At 38.9% G+C, this 26,123-nt stretch overlaps 2 protein-coding genes across 2 annotated transcripts; both read left to right on the forward strand.

The window, feature by feature from the left end:
* Positions 1 to 401: 401 nt before the first annotated feature.
* On the forward strand, positions 402 to 8,529 carry LOC129778863 (V-type proton ATPase subunit G-like). Its single transcript, XM_055786003.1, has 3 exons — positions 402 to 870; positions 1,008 to 1,108; positions 7,963 to 8,529. Exons 1-3 carry the CDS (start codon positions 789 to 791, stop codon positions 8,128 to 8,130), a joined length of 351 nt encoding a protein of 116 aa, XP_055641978.1. The 5' UTR covers positions 402 to 788; the 3' UTR covers positions 8,131 to 8,529.
* An 11,553-nt stretch (positions 8,530 to 20,082) lies between these two features.
* Positions 20,083 to 25,371, forward strand: LOC129779231 (V-type proton ATPase subunit G-like). The gene is made up of 3 exons (XM_055786590.1): positions 20,083 to 20,551; positions 20,689 to 20,789; positions 24,805 to 25,371. Exons 1-3 carry the CDS (start codon positions 20,470 to 20,472, stop codon positions 24,970 to 24,972), a joined length of 351 nt encoding a protein of 116 aa, XP_055642565.1. The 5' UTR covers positions 20,083 to 20,469; the 3' UTR covers positions 24,973 to 25,371.
* The last annotated feature ends 752 nt before the right edge of the window (positions 25,372 to 26,123 follow it).

The following is a 26,123-nucleotide window of genomic DNA, read 5'->3' on the forward strand; positions in this document are numbered from 1 at the left end:
TGGGTAAACTCCCAATATCCTCAATTTTAGTAACATGTCTCGTTTAAAATTTCGTAAAGTGTTCCCCAGTATACAAATTCTACTTCAGTACCTTAATTTTATAAAACGGATCATTGTACACAATTTTTCATTGCATACAAGTTGTATAGAATGTACTGTGTATGGTATGTATTCAGGAGAAACTAAGCCGAGCGAAAGCTTGAATAATATAGATTGTTCCTCCCTTCCACTTTCTTGATTGGTTCGAAAAGCTTTTATCCCATTTTATCGTGTACAAGTATATTAATACAAGTGCTTTCGCCGCTTCCACACACCATTCCCCTCATTCCACAACACGAGTGATGTGACATTACAGTAATCGTTAGCTCCTTACCTTACTTTTCAGCTCTTTTTTTACCCGAATCGATAACAGAAGGGGACATGATTTCAAATCTCATCGAAAGACAGCTATAGTCACGTTATTCTTCTTCGGATATGCTGTGACTCTAATCATTCACAGTATTTGCCGCTCGGAATAAGGGAGATTTTTATCTTCCAACAAGTGTCGGTCAGATGATAATCAACAAACGCAACTACCACCAGCTCATTTCTGTATATCAGTATGTCACACTGTCCGTGGTAATGTAATAGTAAATTTGGTGCAAACGCAAATCAACCCGTGACTTTGGTGTGGACGGTTCTACTCATCGTTCGCTACACTGAAGCAGTCGCAGTACTCGGTTTTCGCTTAATTCGATCATATCCTGTTTTGGTTTATTCTACGCTAAGATTCCCGGGATTTGTTTAGCATGGCCAGCAACACTCAAGGAATTCAGCAGCTGCTGACCGCGGAAAAGAAGGCTGCCGAAAAAGTCGGAGAGGCTCGCAAACGTAAGTAATTAGTGATACCGCTCGCGACAGTGAAAATGCTGGTTGGTCACATGACCCTGTATCAGGTTATATTTTCTGATAGAAAAGTTTTCACTGGTCAATGTTCCTGCTAATTCTCAACCATTTCTCCAACCTAGGTAAGACACGTCGCTTGAAGCAAGCCAAGGATGAGGCCACCGATGAGATTGAGAAGTACCGCGTCGAGCGGGAAAGACAGTTCAAGGATTTCGAAGCGAAGGTTAGTTGGGAATATGCTTTTGTTATAGATGTAGAATAAGTTTTGAAATTTGCTAGCAGATTAACATTGACATGAATAAAATGAATAGTAGTCAGTTCACAATATTCACAATTTCGCGTTGCGATGTAGCACGTGACAGAATTTCAATTGATTAATTGAAAAATGAGATTGAAATTGTAATACGTTACGTAAATAACGTTGCTCATCCTTATGATTTAAACCTGTTCGGTAGCAATACAAACCTGACCATCTTATCTAATTTGCTAAAATAAAGCGTAATGTTCCACTTGTTGAAAATAATTCAGTGTGCTTTTTCCAGCATATTAAGATATGAGCAATGAAAGATTTTATATTTAGTTTGCGTGTTCGGCTATATCTGTTTGTTGTAGGGGATTGTAATTCCAACAATTGAAACATGGCATGGGATTCAGCTAGTAATTCCTCGTCCCAACTCGAATGAATCCAAAATTGATAAAACCGGGAACAACAGCTTCACGAATTGTCAAGATTAGTGTGACGTCGATCACACCTTGATTGGCAAGCTCTTCCACAAGTTCGAATTCTTTGAGGTCGATAATGTCACGGCAAGTAGCAACGCATTTGCGTTGATTCAAGGTTGTATAAAATATTACGTCTACGGGGTCTCATTTATTTATTTACTAGATGACTCGGCAAACTTCGTCCCGTCCAAAATTTATTTTTCGTTATCACATCCACACATCCATTTCAGACACAATTCTCGAAGATTGTTCAACCACTTGCAAATAACATATTTCTCCGTTACATGGAATAAATGTTTGATACAGTAAATATGATAGAATAAAGACAATCTTAAATCGGACAATTCTATTCTCGAGTTTTGCTATTATCAACATATTCGGTGATCAATTTTTTTATATAGATAGAAGAAGATATAGGAGTGCGTTTTATCACATTAAAATCCATTTCCACTCGCGAACAAAATTCAATTAGCGCAAACATCAAATGGATCAACAACGTTTGTCACTATATAATTGTAGAAGATATGCGAATTCGAATCTTCTTAATTTCCCCACTTTCCTTCAGAGTTTTCCGTAAATTTTCAATTGTCATGTTTGGTTGGAATATATGTATTATTTTTTACTGGACTCCCTCTCCATTCCAGAGGAGAGAGAGGTGTCATACCATCATAGAAACATTTCTCGTATCCAAAAAACCCTAACATACCAAATTTGGCTCCATTTTTTTGATTAGTTTTCAAGTTATGTAGAAGTTTGTGTTTCATTTGTATGGCAGCCCCTATCCAGCTTGCATACGGCTTATTACTACTAACATAACACAAAAAAAATCACAATAATACAATTCAATTATTGAGAAAACAAAAAAAACTATAACAATTATTAAAATTAATTCAGGTATTCTTTGCATTGCTTCTTGAATGTTGTGAATAATTTGTGATTTCTCATATGATTGAGAAGAGAATTCCAAAGACAAACACCTCTTACAAATAATGTTTTCCCATATAATGCAGTGGTGTGTGTCGGTAAAACATATTTATTTAGTCTGTCACTTCTGAAAGGCGTCAATTTCTCATACAAATATGAAGGGCATTTTGTAGTGATTATTTTCTGAATCATAATACAAGAACGAACTTTGATATAGTTGTGGAATGAGTAACCCAAAAGTTCGATTTGTAAATGAGAAACGCTGTCCAGGCGGTTGAGATTGAAAACGAAACGAACACAAGTATTAAGTGCTACCCTTAGCATGTCCAAAGTTTGCATATCAAACGAAAGCAAGAGAAAGTCATGAAGTATGGTAAAATGAAACTTTTAAAAACTCCAAGCTTAGTCTTTTTATTCAAGCAATAACCCTTTAATTTGAAACAACGCAAACTTGACGAAAACAACAAACTTGACGTTCAACAAATAACGATTGCAAAACTTTGAATTTGTAACATTTTCGAATATACAGTAATAATCCGCCTCCTATTTTCCCAATTCTATCATTTCTCATAGTGTTATAACCACTGACTTGAACTAAACTCGAATTTTTACTGTCAGTCAACCACGTTTCGCATACACAAGCGATATCAACACTAGAAATGCTCTTTTTTTACGCAACTCATGTATTTTTATTATATTCCTAGCGCCTATGCTTTGCATATTCAAGCAACACACTGATACTTTATTAGATATTGCAGCAGACATCATAACAATTCCAGGAATGCAAATATCTGTAGAGGTGTTTGAAAAATTAGAATTATCTCGATAATGAACACTCCAGAAGCAACACAGTTGTGTCCAGAAATATAAATATAAATTCATTGAAAATAAAAATAAATAAATAACACTTATGCTAACAAGGACGCAAAAATACCATTGCAAAGAGAAAATTATGAACGACAAAAAACCAAGTGTAATAATTCATCTTCATTAATATATAATTCAATAACAGAACTCATGCAAAAACAGGAAGTGGGTTATATCTATGGTATAATCGCAAGGGTGACGTAGGACTATCGTTGATTTAGAGATCATTTGTTTGAAGTTGAATCTAAATCCATTCTGAATGAATGAATGAATGAATATTTGGGAGACTTCGAAAACGAGAGCGTTACGTTGGAGGCACAAGGTTTTATGCATCCAATATAGGATACGAAAAACCTTGTTCTGAAGAATAATCTTCAGAAGCTAACATGCTAACTGTACTTGATTGACAAATCACAAACCCAAATGTATTTGAACATATTTGGTCACAGTGTTACATGGATAGAAAACATTCAATTAAACTCTTTCACATGAATATATTTTCAAAATTCCCAAAGGAACTGGCAGATTATTTTCAGTAACGATTAGTTATTTCCACATTTTCCTCGATACTGGAAGCCCACCAGTGGTTAATACCAACTCGATAACCACCTGTTTATAGCACTTGATTGAAACATATTTGGTCACAGTGTTACATGGATAGAAAACATTCAATTAAACTCTTTCACATGAATATATTTTGAAAATTCCCAAAGGAACTGGCAGATTATTTTCCAGCAATGATTAGATCTTTCCGGAACTTTCTCGATGCTGAATGGCATCCTAACGGAAAGAGTTCTGCGCGTGTATGTGTCGATCCTTCGCCGTCCACCTCCTCCAGCACGTTAGGCAACGATGTTGTCTTGTCGATGTTCTCACGAAAAATGAATGTGTCTCACCACCAGAATATCGCTTAAGTATGCTTTTTGTGTGTGATTGAATCGAGAGAAGGTGTGGTTTACGATGGCAATTTGGAAGGCAAACTAGAGGGGAATGAACTCTCTGAGCTCGGAACTTTCGGCGACTGAGCAATAATCGATTGCGGGCGCATACAATATTGGATACGGAAATATCCTACTGATGGGGAAGAATAATCTTCTGAAGCTATCCTGTTAATTGCGATTGATTGAAAAACCACAAAACCAAATGTATTTGATCACAGTGTTACATGGAAAGAAAACATTCAAATAAACTCTTTCACATGAATATATTTTGAAAATGCCCAAAGGAACTGGCAGATTATTTTCAGTAACGATTAGATATTTCCACATTTTCCTCGATACTGGAAGCCCACCAGTGGTTAATGCCAACTCGATAACCACCTGTTAATAGCACTTGATTGAAACATATTTGGTCACAGTGTTACATCGATAGAAAACATTCAATTAAACTCTTTCACTTGAATATATTTTGAAAATTCCCAGAGGAACTGGCAGATTATTTTCAGTAACGATTAGTTATTTCCACATTTTCCTCGATACTGGAAGCCCACCAGTGGTTCATGCCAACTCGATAACCACCTGTTAATAGCACTTGATTGAAACATATTTGGTCACAGTGTTACATGGATAGAAAACATTCAATTAAACTCTTTCACATGAATATATTTTGAAAATTCCCAAAAGAACTGGCAGATTATTTTCAGTAACGATTAGTTATTTCCACATTTTCCTCGATACTGGAAGCCCACCAGTGGTTAATGCCAACTCGATAACCACCTGTTAATAGCACTTGATTGAAACATATTTGGTCACAGTGTTACATGGATAGAAAACATTCAATTAAACTCTTTCACATGAATATATTTTGAAAATTCCCAAAGGAACTGGCAGATTATTTTCAGTAACGATTAGATATTTCCACATTTTCCTCGATACTGGAAGCCCACCAGTGGTTAATGCCAACTCGATAACCACCTGTTAATAGCACTTGATTGAAACATATTTGGTCACAGTGTTACATGGATAGAAAACATTCAATTAAACTCTTTCACATGAATATATTTTGAAAATTCCCAAAAGAACTGGCAGATTATTTTCAGTAACGATTAGTTATTTCCACATTTTCCTCGATACTGGAAGCCCACCAGTGGTTAATGCCAACTCGATAACCACCTGTTAATAGCACTTGATTGAAACATATTTGGTCACAGTGTTACATGGATAGAAAACATTCAATTAAACTCTTTCACATGAATATATTTTGAAAATTCCCAGAGGAACTGGCAGATTATTTTCAGTAACGAGTAGATATTTCCACATTTTCCTCGATACTGGAAGCCCACCAGTGGTTAATGCCAACTCGATAACCACCTGTTAATAGCACTTGATTGAAACATATTTGGTCACAGTGTTACATGGATAGAAAACATTCAATTAAACTCTTTCACATGAATATATTTTGAAAATTCCCAGAGGAACTGGCAGATTATTTTCAGTAACGAGTAGATATTTCCACATTTTCCTCGATACTGGAAGCCCACCAGTGGTTAATGCCAACTCGATAACCACCTGTTAATAGCCGCGCGTGTATGTGTGTGTAGCGATGTCTTCCCAGGGAACCGTTTGTGGCATCACTCTCCTCCTGATAGATTCCCTTCTGGCCTAGGGTGCACAAACAGGCTCTTGGTGACACCGTTCATCCGCGCTTTCATGATAAATAAAGAGCTTCACCGCAACAGCGACAACATGCTCCAATCGCTGTTCAATTAGAACTGAGTGGATTTCCGAGCGCCGCTCGCTTATATACCGATTGGTGATTTCAATAGCCTGTTTTGAAAGCAATTTTAAGACTATTGAAACAAGTTTTTGGATCAAAAAGTAACAAGTATATAACGCGTAGACATTTTATCCTTCGAATGAAGTGTTTATCATACCATTTCGTTCAGTTGTTTAGGAGCTATTAACGCTCAAAATCTCGGTCTCCGGCGTAACGCTTTCGTTTTCGAAACTTTGATTTTACACCCCGGTATAGAAATGAAAGACGTAGTCCTACGTCAAAAGAAGCCGGTCTCGTATTTCATTCAACAGCTCTCAATACAAAAACAATCCGCAGCAACGGCAGGCATCAACAGCAACAGCAACAAACTCCAGTACCAAACGGTACCCGTAGAAAACAGCATACGTGTTGAAACACAAAAAATGAAACACAAATTTCTGCATTACTCGAAAATTAATCAAGTAAACGAAATCAAATTTGGCATATTGAGATTTTAGGGTGCAATAAATGTTTTTATGGTGGTTAGATACTCCTCCCCCTCTCTTAGGTGGGGCTGCCATACAAATGAAACTCAAATTTCTACATTACTCGAGAATTAATCAAGCAAATGGAACCAAATTTTGCATATGGAGTTTTTAGGGTGCAATAAATGATTCTATGGTGGTTAGATACTCCTCCCCCTCTCTTAGGTGGGGCTGCCATACAAATGAAACACAAATTTCTGCAAAAATGTTTTTATGGTGGTTAGATACTCCTCCCCCTCTCTTAGGTTGGGCTGCCATACAAATGAAACTCAAATTTCTGCATTACTCGAGAATTAATCAAGCAAATGGAACCAAATTTTGCATAGGGAGTTTTTAGGGTGCAATAAATGATTCTATGGTGGTTAGATACTCCTCCCCCTCTCTTAGGTGGGGCTGCCATACAAATGAAACTCAATCAAACTTTGATTTTACACCCCGGTATAGAAATGAAAGACGTAGTCCTACGTCAAAATGTGCCCCCCTCTCCCCTACTATATAATTGATTAACATACAGGGTGGCGCATAAGTCACGCAACCGATTTGCACAAAATAAAATTTCGTATAAAAAAATGCCTCTCGATACAAAATCTTTATTCTCGAATAAAAACGATACAAAGTCGTCAACTGGTACCGCTTAGGAACCAACACGATCGATAGTTGTTTTCCTTCCGAGAGCGTTGCGCGACATATGCGCCACCCTATAGGACTTTCAAATGACCAGGTTTTCCGGTTACATACCTTTTCAATAATTTTCTCAACGTTTTATGGATATGGTTTGAGTTTCAACCAGAACTTCAAAGCTAAAAATAAACAAATTTTGCTATCACAGTTCTGTTTTTGTGGAAGAACTGGAACTCACTAAACCAACGGTTTATCAAGTCAATTATCATTTTTAAACTCATAAAATTCCAGTTGCGCAATATATTCTTTGTTCACATTTATTAAAATAATCTTCAAATTCTCAAGGTAAATTTAATTAAATGCGTCTATAACAATACCAATTAGAATGAACATTGTATAAGCTATCAAACTTTGTTCAAAAGTACGTTATGAATTTTAGTTTCCTCCGATATGATTGTGAAGACATTTGGAAAAAATCACCTGGCATCCCAGGACCAAACTGAAATATATATATCGAGCTTAGCTGCGATTTTTTAAAACAAAGTATTAGTTTCCACAAAAACCCAGAGCTTATCAGAATTCTTATTAAGACGAAATATGACGACATCTGCTTTTAACATCCATTATGGAAAACGTATCGCGCCAATAAATGTAACCCCCTAGAATATTTTCGATCCTTAATGACGTTTCCTTACTTCTGCAGCACATAGGTTCCCGCGAGGGAGTCTCGAATAAAATTGACGCCGACACCAAGATTCGTATCGAGGAGATGGCCCGTGCTTTCAACGCAAAGAAGGAACCAGTCGTTCAGGAGGTACTACAGTGCCTGTATGACATCAAGCTGGAGGTACACAAGAATGTCCACGCCTGAGCACGGACATATTGGATCGACACAAGTGCGCTGCACGTACGACGGAACGGCAACGTAAAGAAACTTCAAACATTTTGGAAATAGCGTGGCATTCTCCTACATCATCAACGGCCACATCGATGTCGGCAAGACATGTCCGAGAGTTGTTCACATAACGTTGACGTTCACGTTGTATATGTAGCGCTCTATGTACGGTATAACAACGTCATCAGTAACAGTTGATTTTCACATATAAACGCATTCCATTTGTTTTTCCTCTGTCGTTGTGTTTTATAAATTTTACTGAAATCGCTCGGAATGAGTTGAAGGATTACTTAAACATTGCTTAGTATTACTGTAAATAAGATCATGTAAGAAAGGAAACGCTTAGTTTAAAAAATATAGTTACATACACCCCAACTTTTATTGTTTGTTTTTAAAAAGGCGTGGAACTTTAAGTTGTTTCAGAAATTTGGCTACATCGCAAAAAAATCCAACTTATTTGAAGATGAAGTGTTACATGGATAGAAAACATTCAAATAAACTCTTTCACATGAATGTAATTTGAAATTCCCAGAGGAACTAGCAGATTATTTTCAGTAACGACTAGATATTTCCACATTTTCCTCGATACTGGAAGCCCACCAGTGGTTTATGCTAACTCGATAACCATCTGTTAATAGCACTTGATTGAAACATATTTGATCACAGTGTTACATGGATAGAAAACATTCAAATAAACTCTTTCACATGAATGTGTTTTGACGTAGGACTACGTCTAACCGGAAGATATAGGGGGTGAAATGGAAATCTAGGCACTGAACAAGTAGGAAAAAATGCAAGATTTGGAACGCTTATAACTCAAGCATTTCTCAATAGATCGCAAAGGTTTTTGCATCAATTGATAGGAAATATATCTACGCATCTATCATAACGAATAACATTTCATTTTTCTTGAGATAAATAATTGAATAATTGTGAAATATCAACCATTGTCCAAATACACTATGTGCCCATTTTTGATTGGTCCATTTTGTGCTCCTCAAATCGTACCGACCAAAACGGGCAACCAGAGCAGCAGCGAAATAGAATGAAGCACGATTGGAAAGGAAAAAGAAAAAAATGAGGGAAACATTGGTCGCAGTCTCACACATGCGTAACTCCCCTCTCCGCTGCCGTAACGATCATTCTCATCCGAACCGTACACCACATCGTTTCGCATCACCTCACATCAACAAACCAACACAAGCAGCCATGGTTGGATATGGCAAAGGAGGAAAAGTGAAGGGAAAGGCAAAATCCCGCTCGAACCTTGATCTGGAGTTCCCGCTCGTGTTGATCTGGAGTTCCCCGCAAGGGTAGCTAGGCCGAGCGCGTTAGTACCAGTGTACCAGTCCACCTAGCCGGCGTTATATAGCTTCGGCCGCCGAAGTGATCGAGTTAGCTGGCAAAGCTGCTCGCGACGATAAGAAAACCTGCATTCGGAACAGAACACATTCGGTTCGGTGGACATCAAGACAACAGGCAGTTGCAGCGAGTGGCGAGTGGCAAACGCAATCGCAAAACGGCATCAGGTAACAGAACAAAAAAGTTTGTTCTTTATACAAACTGCTTTGGCGGCAAATCCAGAACAAGGCGGCATCGAGGGCGTTCGAAATGGTTTTTTTCAAAACCACGAGTACTAAGTTTTCTAAATTGGAACCATTCCATAAAACAAGGCGCTTTTCAGGGCCATTAAACCTTCCAAAAAAGAGTTTAGGAAATAAAGTTCAATGCTTTCTAAAACATTATCCAAAATAATAATAAAACACAAATTGATGTTTTCATAATTTGTTTGCCAAGATCTGATGAGTATGTGAATTTGGCAGTTGTTCTGAGCTTATTGATAGTTGGGGACTTTCCTGATTATTCAATTTTCACCAATTCTTAAATTGTTTCCAGATAGAAAGTACAGTAATCTACAATTAGTTCGACATTTAGCTAATTGGACGGACATGTAATGCGACTTATTTAGTTGGATATTTTTGTAAACATAGAGATCCAAATTATGACCCCACATTGAAAGTCGACACTGTACCACTGTCATCGCAAATGTTCAATTACAGGTTAAAATTACCTCCAATCCGGCACTGAGTGGTGGTAATGCGATGTGCCATTGAATGTAATTTACTGTAAAATATGTCACAAGCTGGATGGGAAGAAATTTTCCAACTGTGAAAGCTGTGGCGAGTGGCAAATGCAATCGCTAAACAGAAAGGTTTAGCCGAACAAGATGGGGATATCGAGTGATAACAAAACAATAAACTCTTTAGACTTTTTGTGATCCTGAAAATGACCTTTTTTAGCCTGTATGTGAATCCAACGAGCGAACAAATCGTAATGAATGTATTTTTTCTTCTTCTTTCTTTGTTTTTAAGAGGCTTTAAACTTTGCAGTTCATTCGCCTCTAGCCCAGTGAAGAGCCACAATAAAACCAGCCCAGAGGGGACTGGCGAAAGGGAAACCAAACAAAATCACTCATCAGATCCGTCCGCTCGACTCTCGGTTAAAGAAGAAGGTAGGAAGGGATCCTATGCTTCATAAGATATTTGATATAAGCTGTAAAGAAAAGTAAAAATTTACTGATCCGAGGACCAAAGCAGTAACGAAGCACAAGTGACCTAGCGAAAGGCGTGCTCCAAAACCAAAAAACAAAACGGCCCCTCTCAGGAGGATAGGAAGGAAAGGAGTGGAAAGGATTTGGGTGGGATTAGTGGAGTGGAAGGGGGTGGGAGTGGTATGGGAAGGAAAGAGGGGAGGAGTGGGTGTGGGGTGGGGTGAAATGAAATGAAATACAGTTTGAATAGATAATAAAATATAGTGGTTTTGAATTTAATGGTATATAGTAGAGCTGAAAAATGGAAAAGTTTATTTAATGAATTTATCCTCCTTGGTGAGTGTGGCTGTAGGAATAGGAAGTTGATTAAAGTATAATGTAATGGATAGAAGATAGATGTGGGTATGAAATTATATATTATATTATTTGTTATTTATTATTATTGAATGCGTGTATATACATGTATGAATACCTTCCTTCCGACCCGTACATACATGTGTATACACACATAAACACGCATACATGACTGTGAAGTGGCGAACTTTAATAAGCAATTTCCAAGGTATTTAGTATTTCGGTTTAGATTTTACCAAAGAAGTCGGTTTCTTTCAGAAACGCAATTAAATTGGTTTCTTGGGTCTCGTCTCTACTGAGGATATCTCGGAGACTCTGACCTATGTTGTGTCGGACTCGAGCATCTTTGGTATGTTGACATTCAAGTAAAAGGTGGCTAACGGAAACCGGAGCTTCGTTGCAAGCACATTGGGGTTTTTCGGCTCTGCAGAACAAGTGTGAGTGGGTGAAGTTAGTGTGCCCAATTCGAAGACGGGTAAGGACTTGCCTTTCCTTACTATTGAGACGGTCCTCCCAAGGAAGAGTGGAATTTTTAATTTGAAGAAGATGGGTGGGACGGCTGTTTATCCAACCTATGTCCCAGCTTTCACGGACTTGCTGTTTTACCCAGCGGACAATGTCAGATGGAGGACAGGGCATGTCTGGGGGTTCTATTTTGCTGCCCTTGCCGGCCAGTATGTCGGCGGCTGTGTTTCCGCGGATTCCTGAGTGACCAGGAACCCAGCAGAAGGAGATGTTTTTATTTGAAGCAGCCTCTTCTGTTTGCTTAATCCATGGGTGTTTGCTGTTTCCACTTAGAAGATCGTGGAGACAGCTAGCTGAGTCTGAGAATATTGTGGTAGGAAGAAACTCATGGGTGCATTCTTGGGTAGCTATTAGAAGGGCGAAAGCTTCCGCACTGAAGATGGAGCATTGCGGTGGAAGAGAAAAGCTACCCGTGTATCTACTCTCAAAGATTCCACATCCAACTCCATCGGCACTGACTGAACCATCTGTGTATACCTGGTGGTTGATTTGAAAATTGGATGCAACGAGGTTATTGAAGCAGGCTTTGACTTTTGGAGAAGGGTCTCCCGCCCGAACTGCCTTGAGAAGTTCAAGGTTAATGTTCGGCGGTTTGACGTTCCAATTTCTTCCCGTCGCAGATGAACGTTCACATATATCGGGAAGATCTTTGTTCGTGAGATTTTTGAACCATGTTTTAGCCCTATTTATTAATGGGACATTGTGGTCGCTTTCGGGGAGAGACAAGTGACGGATGGCTTTATTCGTGATGGCTTTTGTTACCAGGTGGGTGAAGGGAAGTTGCCCACTTTCTGCCATTACAGCAAGAGTAGGACTGGTGGGAAAAGCGCCAATTGCGAGCCGAATTGCTTTATTGTAAATTGGTTGAATGGTGTTTAACACCCTGTCCCCTCCACGGCTGAAGGTGCCTATTCCGTAAAGGATTTGTGGGACCAACCAAACATTTACAACATTTAGCAGCGTCTTTCTATGGCCAGAGGCTAGGTTGCCTGCGATAGCCTTGATGATGTTCAATTTCTTTCTGGTGGCTATTTTGGTCTTTTGGGAATGTGATAGGAAGTTGAGTTTCTTGTCGAAAGTAACCCCTAGTATTTTCAATGTCCTCATTGTAGGGATCGGGATTTTGTTGAGCTGAAGATAGGTTCTCCTTCTGAGAGCTTTTCCGATATGTATGTGTTTGGATTTCTCCGGGGAAAGTTTGAAACCTGTTTTTAGAGCCCAGTTTTGGATGGAGTCTAAGGTTTTTTGAAGCCTCTTTCTCTGGATTAAGCCGAAGCAGCTCGTAGAGATAAGAGTGATGTCATCTGCATAGACTATGACCTTTATATGGTCCGGGATAATCTCGAATAGAGATTGCATGGCAATGTTGAAGAGGGTTGGTGAAAGTGCTGAGCCTTGTGGGAAGCCGTTTTCTGGGATTTTTAGAGAAGATTGGTGGTTGTTAATAACGGTTTTGAAAGACCGGTTTTCTAGAAAACTTTTAACGAAGAGACCTAACCTCCCACGAATCCCCCAGTCGAAAAGGCTTTTCAGCACTGGGTACCTCCATGCCCGATCGAAGGCCTTGGATAAATCCAGGGAAACAATATCAATGTGGTGTAATTTTTCAGTTGCGTCGTCTAGGATTTTTTCGATTGCTACAAGGCAATCTTCTGTACCTTTTCCCGCACGGAAGGCGAATTGTCTGGGATCAATCAGCTTATTTGACTCTAGAAAAGTCGTTAAGCGTCGATTGATCATTTTTTCCAAGACTTTCCCAACACAACTTAGAAGAGTGATGGGGCGGAAATTGTCAAGAAGATGGTTGTTCATGTCTGGTTTCGGGATACAAATCATTAAACCCTCTTTCCAGCAACTGGGGAGGGTTCCACTGTCCCAGACTTTGTTGAGGAGCTTCAGAAGTGCTTTTTTCTCGAGATGGGGTAGATTCTTAAGCATAGGGTAGCTGATGTCATCAGGTCCTGTGGATCCTTGTTTGACTTTGTTCAGTACCCAATCGAGCTCTTTGAGGGAGAGGTTTTTGTTGAAGTCAAATTCCACATCGGTATGAAAATCGATGGGAATTCTTTCGCATTCCGTTTTGTGGGTTAGAAAGGTTTGGTCGTAGTTTTGATTGGAGGAGGCGGAAGCAAAGAAATCTCCAAACGCCTCGGCGATGATTTTCCGGTCATTGGTGTATTGACCGTTAATTAGGAGATTATATTCTTTGCTTCTTTTCTTTCCATGAAGCCTGCCAATCTTACTCCATGAATCCTTTGTTGACGCGTTGGGATTAATTTCGCTGACGAATTTAACCCAACTGTTGTGCTTGGCTGTGTTGATAGCAGTCTTAGCTTCTTTGCGAGCCCTTTGGAACTCTGCAAGCAGAGTGGGTCTCAGTGGGCTGTCCGGATGGGCCTTTCTTAATTTGCGTAGGGCCTTACGTCGACCTTTGATCGCTGCCTTCAGCTCAGGCGACCACCATGGGACACATTTCCTGCCAGGGATGCCACTGGTTCTGGGGATGTGCACCATTGCAACTTCTAGGACAACTTTGGAGAATTCCTCGGCTGTCCAATCTCGTTTAGCGGAGAGGCGGTTTTCAATGTCAAACTGATAGCCAGCCCAGTCAGCGTATTCAAATTTCCATCTTGGCCTTGTTGAAAACTCTGGAGAAGTTTGGCCGAAGGAAGTGAAGATTGGAAAATGATCGCTTCCGCAAGTATCATCGTGGATGTTCCAAGAAAGTTTTGAAGATAGTTTGTCTGATACTATAGTGAGATCGATGGCTGAAGTAGTACCAGAATAATGGGTTCTGGTGTGTTGGCCGTTGTTAAGAAGGAGAAGAGAATGGTCGGATATGAAATCCTCAATGATGGATCCTTTTCGATCGAGGTATGCACCTCCCCAGGCGTATGAGTGGGCGTTGAAATCACCCATAAGCATGATTGGGGCGGGAAGTTGGGCGAACAGATGGTCCAGTTGGCCGCGTAGAGTGTTCGGATCGGAATCATTAGTGATGTAGATGCTAACGACGGTGATTGGAAAGGGGTGTTTAATGCGCACTACCACTGCCTGAAGATCAGTGGTAATGGGAAGAAGATCATGTGGAGTGCCATCTTTGATTGCGATTGCAACTCCGTTTTTTGAAGGGTTGGGACCCTCTTTGAAATATGTGATATATTTTGAGATGAAGTGTTTATCGAAGTTGTTTGGAGTCATAGTTTCTTGAAGGGCTATGACTGTGGGATTAGAGTTTGAAATAAGCATTTTCAGTTCTAGAATATTTCGTCGGATACTTCTGATGTTCCATTGTATCCCGAATTTCTGTGTTGGAGTGAATGTGTTGGTGTTTTTAACTCTAATTCCTAAGTCTTAATTGTGTGTATGTTTGAACTATTCAAAGAGAATTAGTTCGATGGTCCTTTACCCTTGGAAAGAGAAGCTTTCTTTGAGGTATTGGTGTTGTTTTTGTTTGGTGTAGAAGTCTTTGGAGTGTTTGTTGTGTTTGTGTTGTTTTTTGTTGAATGTGCGTTGCTGTTGTTGTTATTGTTGTTTTTTGTTTGATGTGTGTTGTTGTTGTTGTTGTTTTCTGTTGGGGTTGTATTGTTATTTGTTGTTGGTGTCTGTCTTTGTTCATTCTTAGTTCTTTTCTTGTCCTTGTTTGTTTGGGTCTCATCTTCAGATTTTTGATCTGTCTCTGAGGATGATCCTTTAGTTATTTTTCTTTTGTTTTTGTTTTTGTTTGGAACATCAGACGTATCCATAGAAATGACTGATTCGCTTTCGGATTCAGTTGATGAACTACCAGTTGTTGAATCTGTCATGGTTGTATCGAATGTAGTGTCAATTGGGGGGGTGCTTTCGCGACTAGAAGTGGCCGAAGCGGCCGAGGCGCAGTTACATTTGCAGTTACATGTGGGTGCTGGCTTTTGCAAGTTGGTGAGTCTGTTTTGCAGAACACTTGCGAATGAAGAGCCATTGTTTTGAAGTTGAAACTGTTCCTTTGCCTCTTTGTGTGAAATTCCATTATCGATTCTGATTCTGGTAATTTTATTTTCATTTTGCCATACGGGACAATTCCTACTGGAAGAGGAGTGGTTTCCTTGGCAGTTGACACAAAAAGCTGAAGCATTGCAAACTATGTTTGCTTCTGTTTTTTGTTCCGGATGTTCTTGGCCGCAGTTTCTGCAAAGCGGATTTTCGCGCTTGCATCGCTTGGTCGTATGCCCAAATTTATAGCATTTGTAGCATTGCATGGGATTAGGGTAGAAGTTTCTAGTCCCGACTCGAATGAACCCGAAATAAATGAAATCGGGAACAACCGTTCCACGAATGGTCAAAATTAAGGTTGCCGTTGGGACAACAATGTTGTTCTCCTTCCTGGTAATACGCTTGACATCGATCACACCTTGATCGGAAAGCTCAGTAACCAGTACGGATTCTTTGATGTCAATGACATCACGGCAAGTGACAACGCATTTGCGTTGATTTAATGTTGGGTGAAAAATAACTTCAACAGGGGTTTCATCTATCAATTTAGTTATTGAAAGGAGCTTACCAATAATATCCTTGTCCTTGGTTGTAAGAATATACTGCGTCCTCTTTTTTTCGTCTCGTTGTGGTCTCGCGCTGTTAAATTTATCCCCCGCAACGTTGGAGATAGTTTTACTAACTATGAACGGATTGGAAGGGATCACGTTCTCTCCTGTTGCACGAAGGAGCAGAATCTGCAAATTGCCGTTGAGTGGGTCGGCCCACTTTGGAGAGGTACGTTGGGTAGGTTTCCCTTCGTACAGGTTTGTAGCCCGGCCTTGAGGAGGCCCGGAGCTACTGGAAGCCATTTTGTTGTCTGGCTACACCCTAGGTATAGCCGACAAGTGGGTTTCACTTTGCACTAAAGCACTGAGTTATTCTTGTGAGGGCTTGACACTTGGGGATATGTTCCCAGAAAATACTACTTTTTATACAAGAGCACTTGAAAAACCACCAATATCGCGGGTAAACTTTTGGAATTATTCCCTCCTGTCACTTCACAGTCCGTACGCGTGCGTATTCTTTTTAAATTTTATTTTATGTTGTAAACACTAAGCACTACTATTAAAATTGGCAACACTGCCAGAAAAGAAGAAGGGGGCGTGGCGTCAGTGACGCCGCGTAAGCGCGCGCTTTTCCGGTTCACCGGTAGGCGCCCGCTCCTCACGGTCGAAACGAACTGTTGTTTCCTGCTTCTTTTTCTGCTGCCACACTAAAACCGTTGAAATCACTCCTTTCGAAAACGCCGGGGGGGGAGGACGTCCTAGTCCGCTTGTCCAAAACGTCCAACTGCTGAGCTGAAAATAAAAGCGACCTTCTCGGTCGGAGGTTAAAATCAATATGAATGTATTTTTTTGCCATCGCTCCCTTTTAACGCTCATTCGTTCGTCTCGTTGGACCCGCCCCTTTGGCTGAGTCTGCCGATTTGTATCTATCCTGTGAGTGTGTACCGCTAGAGTATAAAACACGCGGACCCCAAAAAGATATCTTATTTTCCTTTAAACCGTAAACCCGTGTGGTTGTACGGCATCGTCATCGTGTACTCAACAAAGGAGGAAAAGAGAAGGGAAAGGCAAAATCCCGCTCGAACCGTGGTGGTCTGCAATTTCCCGTAGGTGTATCCGCCAATTGCACCGGAAAAGGTAGCTAGGTCGAGCGCGTTAGTACCTGTGTACCAGTCCATCTAGCCGGCGTTATATAGTTTCGGCCGCCGGAGTGATCGAGTTAGCTGGCAAAGCTGCTCGCGACGATAAGAAAACCTGCATTCGGAACATAACACATTCGGTTCGGTGGACATCAAGACAACAGGCAGTTGCAGCGAATGGCGAGTGGCAAACGCAATCGCAAAACGGCATCAGGTAGCAGAAGAAAAAAGTTTGTTTATACAAACTGCTTTGGTGGCAAATCCAGAACAAGGCGGCATCGAGGGCGTTCGAAATGGTTTTTTTCAAAACCACGAGTACTAAGTTTTCTAAATTGGAACCATTCCATAAAACAAGGCGCTTTTCAGGGCCATTAAACTTTCCAAAAAAGAGTTTAGGAAATAAAGTTCAATGCTTTCTAAAACATTATCCAAAATAATAATAAAACACAAATTGATGTTTTCATAATTTGTTTGCCAGGATTTGATGAGTATGTGAATTTGGCAGTTGTTCTGAGCTTATTGATAGTTGGGGACTTTCCTGATTATTCAATTTTCACCAATTCTTAAATTGTTTCCAGATTTAAAGTACAGTAATCTACAATTAGTTCGACATTTAGCTAATTGGACGGACATGTAATGCGACTTATTTAGTTGGACATTTTTGTAAACATAGAGATCCAAATTATGACCCCACATTGAAAGTCGACACTGTACCACTGTCATCGCAAATGTTCAATTACAGGTTAAAATTACCTCCAATCCGGCACTGAGTGGTGGTAATGCGACGTGCCATTGAATGTAATTTACTGTAAAATATGTCACAAGCTGGATGGGAAGAATTTTTCCAACTGTGAAAGCTGTGGCGAGTGACAACAAATCGCTAAACAGGAAGGTTTAGCCGAACAAGATGGGAATATCGAGTGATAACAAAAACACAACACCAAAGGTTCTTTTCAGAACCATCAACATATTCATAAAGAGTAAACAGTAAACTAATCCATTTTTCAGGTAGATAGGTAGGTATTCACGTAGGTGAAGAAAATAAAACAATATATTTAAAATATATATTTAACAAAAGCTGTCCCCTTTGTATAGTCCTACGTCACTCCGGTTATGTCCCCGACATTACCCACCCGTCTTTTTAAATTTCCAGAGGAACTGGCAGATTATTTTCCGGATCTTTCTCGATGCTGAATGGCATCCAAACGGAAAGAATTCCGCGCGTGTATGTGTGTGTGTGTGTGTGTGTAGCGGCTGCTTCGAGATCTTCCCGGGGAACCGTTTGTGGCATCACTCTCCTCCTGATGGATTCATGTCTGGCCTAAGGTGCACAAACAGGCTCTTGGTGACACCGTTCATCAGCGCTTTCATGATAAACGAAGAGCTTCACCACAACAGCGACAACATGCTCCAATCGCTGTTCAATTAGAACTGAGTGGAATTCCGAGCGGCGCTCGCTTATATACCGATTGGTGATTTCAATAGCCTGTTTTGAAAGCAATTTTAAGACTATTGAAACAAGTTTTTGGATCAAAAAGTAACAAGTATAGAACGCGTAGACATTTTATCTTTCGAATGAAGTGTTTATCATACCATTTCGTTCAGTTGTTTAGGAGCTATTAACGCTCAAAATCTCGGTCTCCGGCGTAACGCTTTCGTTTTCGAAACTTTGATTTTACACCCCGGTATAGAAATGAAAGACGTAGTCCTACGTCAAAAAACCCCAAGGCCTTTCTCAAGGCTAGAGGCGATTGAACTGAAAAGTTTAAAGCCTCTTTAATCCAACATCATCATCATCATCTTTCGAATGAAGTGTTTATCATACCATTTCGTTCGGTTGTTTAGGAGCTATTAACGCTCAAAATCTCGGTCTCCGGCGTAACGCTTTCGTTTTCGAAACTTTGATTTTACACCCCGGTATAGCAATGAAAGACGTAGTCCAACGTCAAACTTTTCTGAACTCTAATCCATCAAATTTGGTGTCCCTGTAAAGGTCGTTGATTATATGCTAAGGTAATAATGACGAAAGTTTGGAAGCGCAAGTGGATTTTGAAGCCCTGGGCAATTCCACGAACCAAACACTGGAAAGGTAGCTTGCGGATCAGGTTTGTTCCATTAGATGTATACACTAGCCAGAAACTATCAACGAGCAGAATAATGTTGTTTCAACACACCGTACTGGTCAATGAACGAAAAGCGGTTAATAAGTCCTTTTACAATAGTCCTGAACCTTGTTTCCAATAGCTCCGGTTCCGGTAAGACAATAAATTTTATAACGCCCCCGCAGGTTGCTTGTATCGTCACTGGACCAAATTTTCTAGTCCGTCCGGAAACACCTTGGACAGCAGCTTTGAAAACAAAACCAGTAGTAGTGACAGAAGAAAGCTTTTATTTTCCCATACATTTGTGCCACTATTTGTTTTAACGCCATAATTCGCTGGGTAAACTCCCAATATCCTCAATTTTAGTAACATGTCTCGTTTAAAATTTCGTAAAGTGTTCCCCAGTATACAAATTCTACTTCAGTACCTTAATTTTATAAAACGGATCATTGTACACAATTTTTCATTGCATACAAGTTGTATAGAATGTACTGTGTATGGTATGTATTCAGGAGAAACTAAGCCGAGCGAAAGCTTGAATAATATAGATTGTTCCTCCCTTCCACTTTCTTGATTGGTTCGAAAAGCTTTTATCCCATTTTATCGTGTACAAGTATATTAATACAAGTGCTTTCGCCGCTTCCACACACCATTCCCCTCATTCCACAACACGAGTGATGTGACATTACAGTAATCGTTAGCTCCTTACCTTACTTTTCAGCTCTTTTTTTACCCGAATCGATAACAGAAGGGGACATGATTTCAAATCTCATCGAAAGACAGCTATAGTCACGTTATTCTTCTTCGGATATGCTGTGACTCTAATCATTCACAGTATTTGCCGCTCGGAATAAGGGAGATTTTTATCTTCCAACAAGTGTCGGTCAGATGATAATCAACAAACGCAACTACCACCAGCTCATTTCTGTATATCAGTATGTCACACTGTCCGTGGTAATGTAATAGTAAATTTGGTGCAAACGCAAATCAACCCGTGACTTTGGTGTGGACGGTTCTACTCATCGTTCGCTACACTGAAGCAGTCGCAGTACTCGGTTTTCGCTTAATTCGATCATATCCTGTTTTGGTTTATTCTACGCTAAGATTCCCGGGATTTGTTTAGCATGGCCAGCAACACTCAAGGAATTCAGCAGCTGCTGACCGCGGAAAAGAAGGCTGCCGAAAAAGTCGGAGAGGCTCGCAAACGTAAGTAATTAGTGATACCGCTCGCGACAGTGAAAATGCTGGTTGGTCACATGACCCTGTATCAGGTTATATTTTCTGATAGAAAAGTTTTCACTGGTCAATGTTCCTGCTAATTCTCAACCATTTCTCCAACCTAGGTAAGACACGTCGCTTGAAGCAAGCCAAGGATGAGGCCACCGATGAGATTGAGAAGTACCGCGTCGAGCGGGAAAGACAGTTCAAGGATTTCGAAGCGAAGGTTAGTTGGGAATATGCTTTTGTCATAGATGTAGAATACGTTTTGAAATTTGCTAGCAGATTAACATTGACATGAATAAAATGAATAGTAGTCAGTTCACAATATTCACAATTTCGCGTTGCGATGTAGCACGTGACAGAATTTCAATTGATTAATTGAAAAATGAGATTGAAATTGTAATACGTTACGTAAATAACGTTGCTCATCTTTATGATTTAAACCTGTTCGGTAGCAATACAAACCTGACCATCTTATCTAATTTGCTAAAATAAAGCGTAATGTTCCACTTGTTGAAAATAATTCAGTGTGCTTTTTCCAGCATATTAAAATATGAGCAATGAAAGATTTTATATTTAGTTTGCATGTTCGGCTATATCTGTTTGTTGTAGGGGATTGTAATTCCAACAATTGAAACATGGCATGGGATTCAGCTAGTAATTCCTCGTCCCAACTCGAATGAATCCAAAATTGATAAAACCGGGAACAACAGCTTCACGAATTGTCAAGATTAGTGTGACGTCGATCACACCTTGATTGGCAAGCTCTTCCACAAGTTCGAATTCTTTGAGGTCGATAATGTCACGGCAAGTAGCAACGCATTTGCGTTGATTCAAGGTTGTATAAAATATTACGTCTACGGGGTCTCATTTATTTATTTACTAGATGACCCGGCAAACTTCGTCCCGTCCAAAATTTATTTTTCGTTATCACATCCACACATCCATTTCAGACACAATTCTCGAAGATTTTTCAACCACTTGCAAATAACATATTTCTCCGTTACATGGAATAAATGTTTGATACAGTAAATATGATAGAATAAAGACAATCTTAAATCGGACAATTCTATTCTCGAGTTTTGCTATTATCAACATATTCGGTGATCAATTTTTTTATATAGATAGAAGAAGATATAGGAGTGCGTTTTATCACATTAAAATCCATTTCCACTCGCGAACAAAATTCAATTAGCGCAAACATCAAATGGATCAACAACGTTTGTCACTATATAATTGTAGAAGATATGCGAATTCGAATCTTCTTAATTTCCCCACTTTCCTTCAGAGTTTTCCGTAAATTTTCAATTGTCATGTTTGGTTGGAATATATGTATTATTTTTTACTGGACTCCCTCTCCATTCCAGAGGAGAGAGAGGTGTCATACCATCATAGAAACATTTCTCGTATCCAAAAAACCCTAACATACCAAATTTGGCTCCATTTTTTTGATTAGTTTTCAAGTTATGTAGAAGTTTGTGTTTCATTTGTATGGCAGCCCCTATCCAGCTTGCATACGGCTTATTACTACTAACATAACACAAAAAAAATCACAATAATACAATTCAATTATTGAGAAAACAAAAAAAACTATAACAATTATTAAAATTAATTCAGGTATTCTTTGCATTGCTTCTTGAATGTTGTGAACAATTTGTGATTTCTCATATGATTGAGAAGAGAATTCCAAAGACAAACACCTCTTACAAATAATGTTTTCCCATATAATGCAGTGGTGTGTGTCGGTAAAACATATTTATTTAGTCTGTCACTTCTGAAAGGCGTCAATTTCTCATACAAATATGAAGGGCATTTTGTAGTGATTATTTTCTGAATCATAATACAAGAACGAACTTTGATATAGTTGTGGAATGAGTAACCCAAAAGTTCGATTTGTAAATGAGAAACGCTGTCCAGGCGGTTGAGATTGAAAACGAAACGAACACAAGTATTAAGTGCTACCCTTAGCATGTCCAAAGTTTGCATATCAAACGAAAGCAAGAGAAAGTCATGAAGTATGGTAAAATGAAACTTTTAAAAACTCCAAGCTTAGTCTTTTTATTCAAGCAATAACCCTTTAATTTGAAACAACGCAAACTTGACGAAAACAACAAACTTGACGTTCAACAAATAACGATTGCAAAACTTTGAATTTGTAACATTTTCGAATATACAGTAATAATCCGCCTCCTATTTTCCCAATTCTATCATTTCTCATAGTGTTATAACCACTGACTTGAACTAAACTCGAATTTTTACTGTCAGTCAACCACGTTTCGCATACACAAGCGATATCAACACTAGAAATGCTCTTTTTTTACGCAACTCATGTATTTTTATTATATTCCTAGCGCCTATGCTTTGCATATTCAAGCAACACACTGATACTTTATTAGATATTGCAGCAGACATCATAACAATTCCAGGAATGCAAATATCTGTAGAGGTGTTTGAAAAATTAGAATTATCTCGATAATGAACACTCCAGAAGCAACACAGTTGTGTCCAGAAATATAAATATAAATTCATTGAAAATAAAAATAAATAAATAACACTTATGCTAACAAGGACGCAAAAATACCATTGCAAAGAGAAAATTATGAACGACAAAAAACCAAGTGTAATAATTCATCTTCATTAATATATAATTCAATAACAGAACTCATGCAAAAAGAAGCCGGTCTCGTATTTCATTCAACAGCTCTCAATACAAAAACAATCCGCAGCAACGGCAGGCATCAACAGCAACAGCAACAAACTCCAGTACCAAACGGTACCCGTAGAAAACAGCATACGTGTTGAAACACAAAAAATGAAACACAAATTTCTGCATTACTCGAAAATTAATCAAGTAAACGAAATCAAATTTGGCATATTGAGATTTTAGGGTGCAATAAATGTTTTATGGTGGTTAGATACTCCTCCCCCTCTCTTAGGTGGGGCTGCCATACAAATGAAACTCAAATTTCTACATTACTCGAGAATTAATCAAGCAAATGGAACCAAATTTTGCATATGGAGTTTTTAGGGTGCAATAAATGATTCTATGGTGGTTAGATACTCCTCCCCCTCTCTTAGGTGGGGCTGCCATACAAATGAAACACAAATTTCTGCAAAAATGTTTTTATGGTGGTTAGATACTCCTCCCCCTCTCTTAGGTTGGGCTGCCATACAAATGAAACTCAAATTTCTGCATTACTCGAGAATTAATCAAGCAAATGGAACCAAATTTTGCATAGGGAGTTTTTAGGGTGCAATAAATGATTCTATGGTGGTTAGATACTCCTCCCCCTCTCTTAGGTGGGGCTGCCATACAAATGAAACTCAATCAAACTTTGATTTTACACCCCGGTATAGAAATGAAAGACGTAGTCCTACGTCAAAATGTGCCCCCCTCTCCCCTACTATATAATTGATTAACATACAGGGTGGCGCATAAGTCACGCAACCGATTTGCACAAAATAAAATTTCGTATAAAAAAATGCCTCTCGATACAAAATCTTTATTCTCGAATAAAAAACGATACAAAGTCGTCAACTGGTACCGCTTAGGAACCAACACGATCGATAGTTGTTTTCCTTCCGAGAGCGTTGCGCGACATATGCGCCACCCTATAGGACTTTCAAATGACCAGGTTTTCCGGTTACATACCTTTTCAATAATTTTCTCAACGTTTTATGGATATGGTTTGAGTTTCAACCAGAACTTCAAAGCTAAAAATAAACAAATTTTGCTATCACAGTTCTGTTTTTGTGGAAGAACTGGAACTCACTAAACCAACGGTTTATCAAGTCAATTATCATTTTTAAACTCATAAAATTCCAGTTGCGCAATATATTCTTTGTTCACATTTATTAAAATAATCTTCAAATTCTCAAGGTAAATTTAATTAAATGCGTCTATAACAATACCAATTAGAATGAACATTGTATAAGCTATCAAACTTTGTTCAAAAGTACGTTATGAATTTTAGTTTCCTCCGATATGATTGTGAAGACATTTGAAAAAAATCACCTGGCATCCCAGGACCAAACTGAAATATATATATCGAGCTTAGCTGCGATTTTTTAAAACAAAGTATTAGTTTCCACAAAAACCCAGAGCTTATCAGAATTCTTATTAAAACGAAATATGACGACATCTGCTTTTAACATCCATTATGGAAAACGTATCGCGCCAATAAATGTAACCCCCTAGAATATTTTCGATCCTTAATGACGTTTCCTTACTTCTGCAGCACATAGGTTCCCGCGAGGGAGTCTCGAATAAAATTGACGCCGACACCAAGATTCGTATCGAGGAGATGGCCCGTGCTTTCAACGCAAAGAAGGAACCAGTCGTTCAGGAGGTACTACAGTGCCTGTATGACATCAAGCTGGAGGTACACAAGAATGTCCACGCCTGAGCACGGACATATTGGATCGACACAAGTGCGCTGCACGTACGACGGAACGGCAACGTAAAGAAACTTCAAACATTTTGGAAATAGCGTGGCATTCTCCTACATCATCAACGGCCACATCGATGTCGGCAAGACATGTCCGAGAGTTGTTCACATAACGTTGACGTTCACGTTGTATATGTAGCGCTCTATGTACGGTATAACAACGTCATCAGTAACAGTTGATTTTCACATATAAACGCATTCCATTTGTTTTTCCTCTGTCGTTGTGTTTTATAAATTTTACTGAAATCGCTCGGAATGAGTTGAAGGATTACTTAAACATTGCTTAGTATTACTGTAAATAAGATCATGTAAGAAAGGAAACGCTTAGTTTAAAAAATATAGTTACATACACCCCAACTTTTATTGTTTGTTTTTAAAGAGGCGTAGAACTTTAAGTTGTTTCAGAAATTTGGCTACATCGCAAAAAAATCCAACTTATTTGAAGATGAAGTTACATAATCTCCGGACTTTTATTGTTTTTATTCTTTTCAAAGAGACGTAGAACTTCAAATTATTTCAGGAATTTTGGCTTTATCGAAAGAAAATTCCAATTCATTTAAAGATTATTCCTTGTGGAGGCGATCTGGCGTAGTGATAACATCCATGCCTCTCACGCTAAAGGTCACGAGTTCAATTCTCACTCCCGACATTCTTCCAAAAATGGAAGTAAAAAGTGACGAACCAGCCAAATGAGTTGAAAGTCACTATAATACAGATAAAAAAAGATTATTCCATTTATTTTTATTTGAATGATAGCTGAACCCGGTGCAAGCGTTGCTACGCTTGCAACTGAATGTATATAAATTTAATAGAACTGGTTTATGGTTGTTTTTGGCTATGATAGTGCGTTTTGATAATTTTCATTTTTTTTTGTTTACGTAACTACATTGCATAACAAAATTTGTTCTCAAATGCCTTCATCTAAAAAAATGAAAAAAAATCTATTATATTTTTTTCTTTTCTTCAAATACAGTAATCGTTCGCTAACTAGTCCTGGTTTAACTGGTCTGCTTTTTAACTGGGAACTGGGAAATGTTATGAAAACTGACATTATTTTCGCATGACAAAAACATTGATTAAATAACAGAAAAATAATTTCATCAAATTAT

Source organism: Toxorhynchites rutilus, chromosome 3 (assembly GCF_029784135.1).
Source record: "Toxorhynchites rutilus septentrionalis strain SRP chromosome 3, ASM2978413v1, whole genome shotgun sequence".
In the NCBI taxonomy this organism is placed as follows: Eukaryota; Metazoa; Arthropoda; class Insecta; order Diptera; family Culicidae; genus Toxorhynchites; species Toxorhynchites rutilus.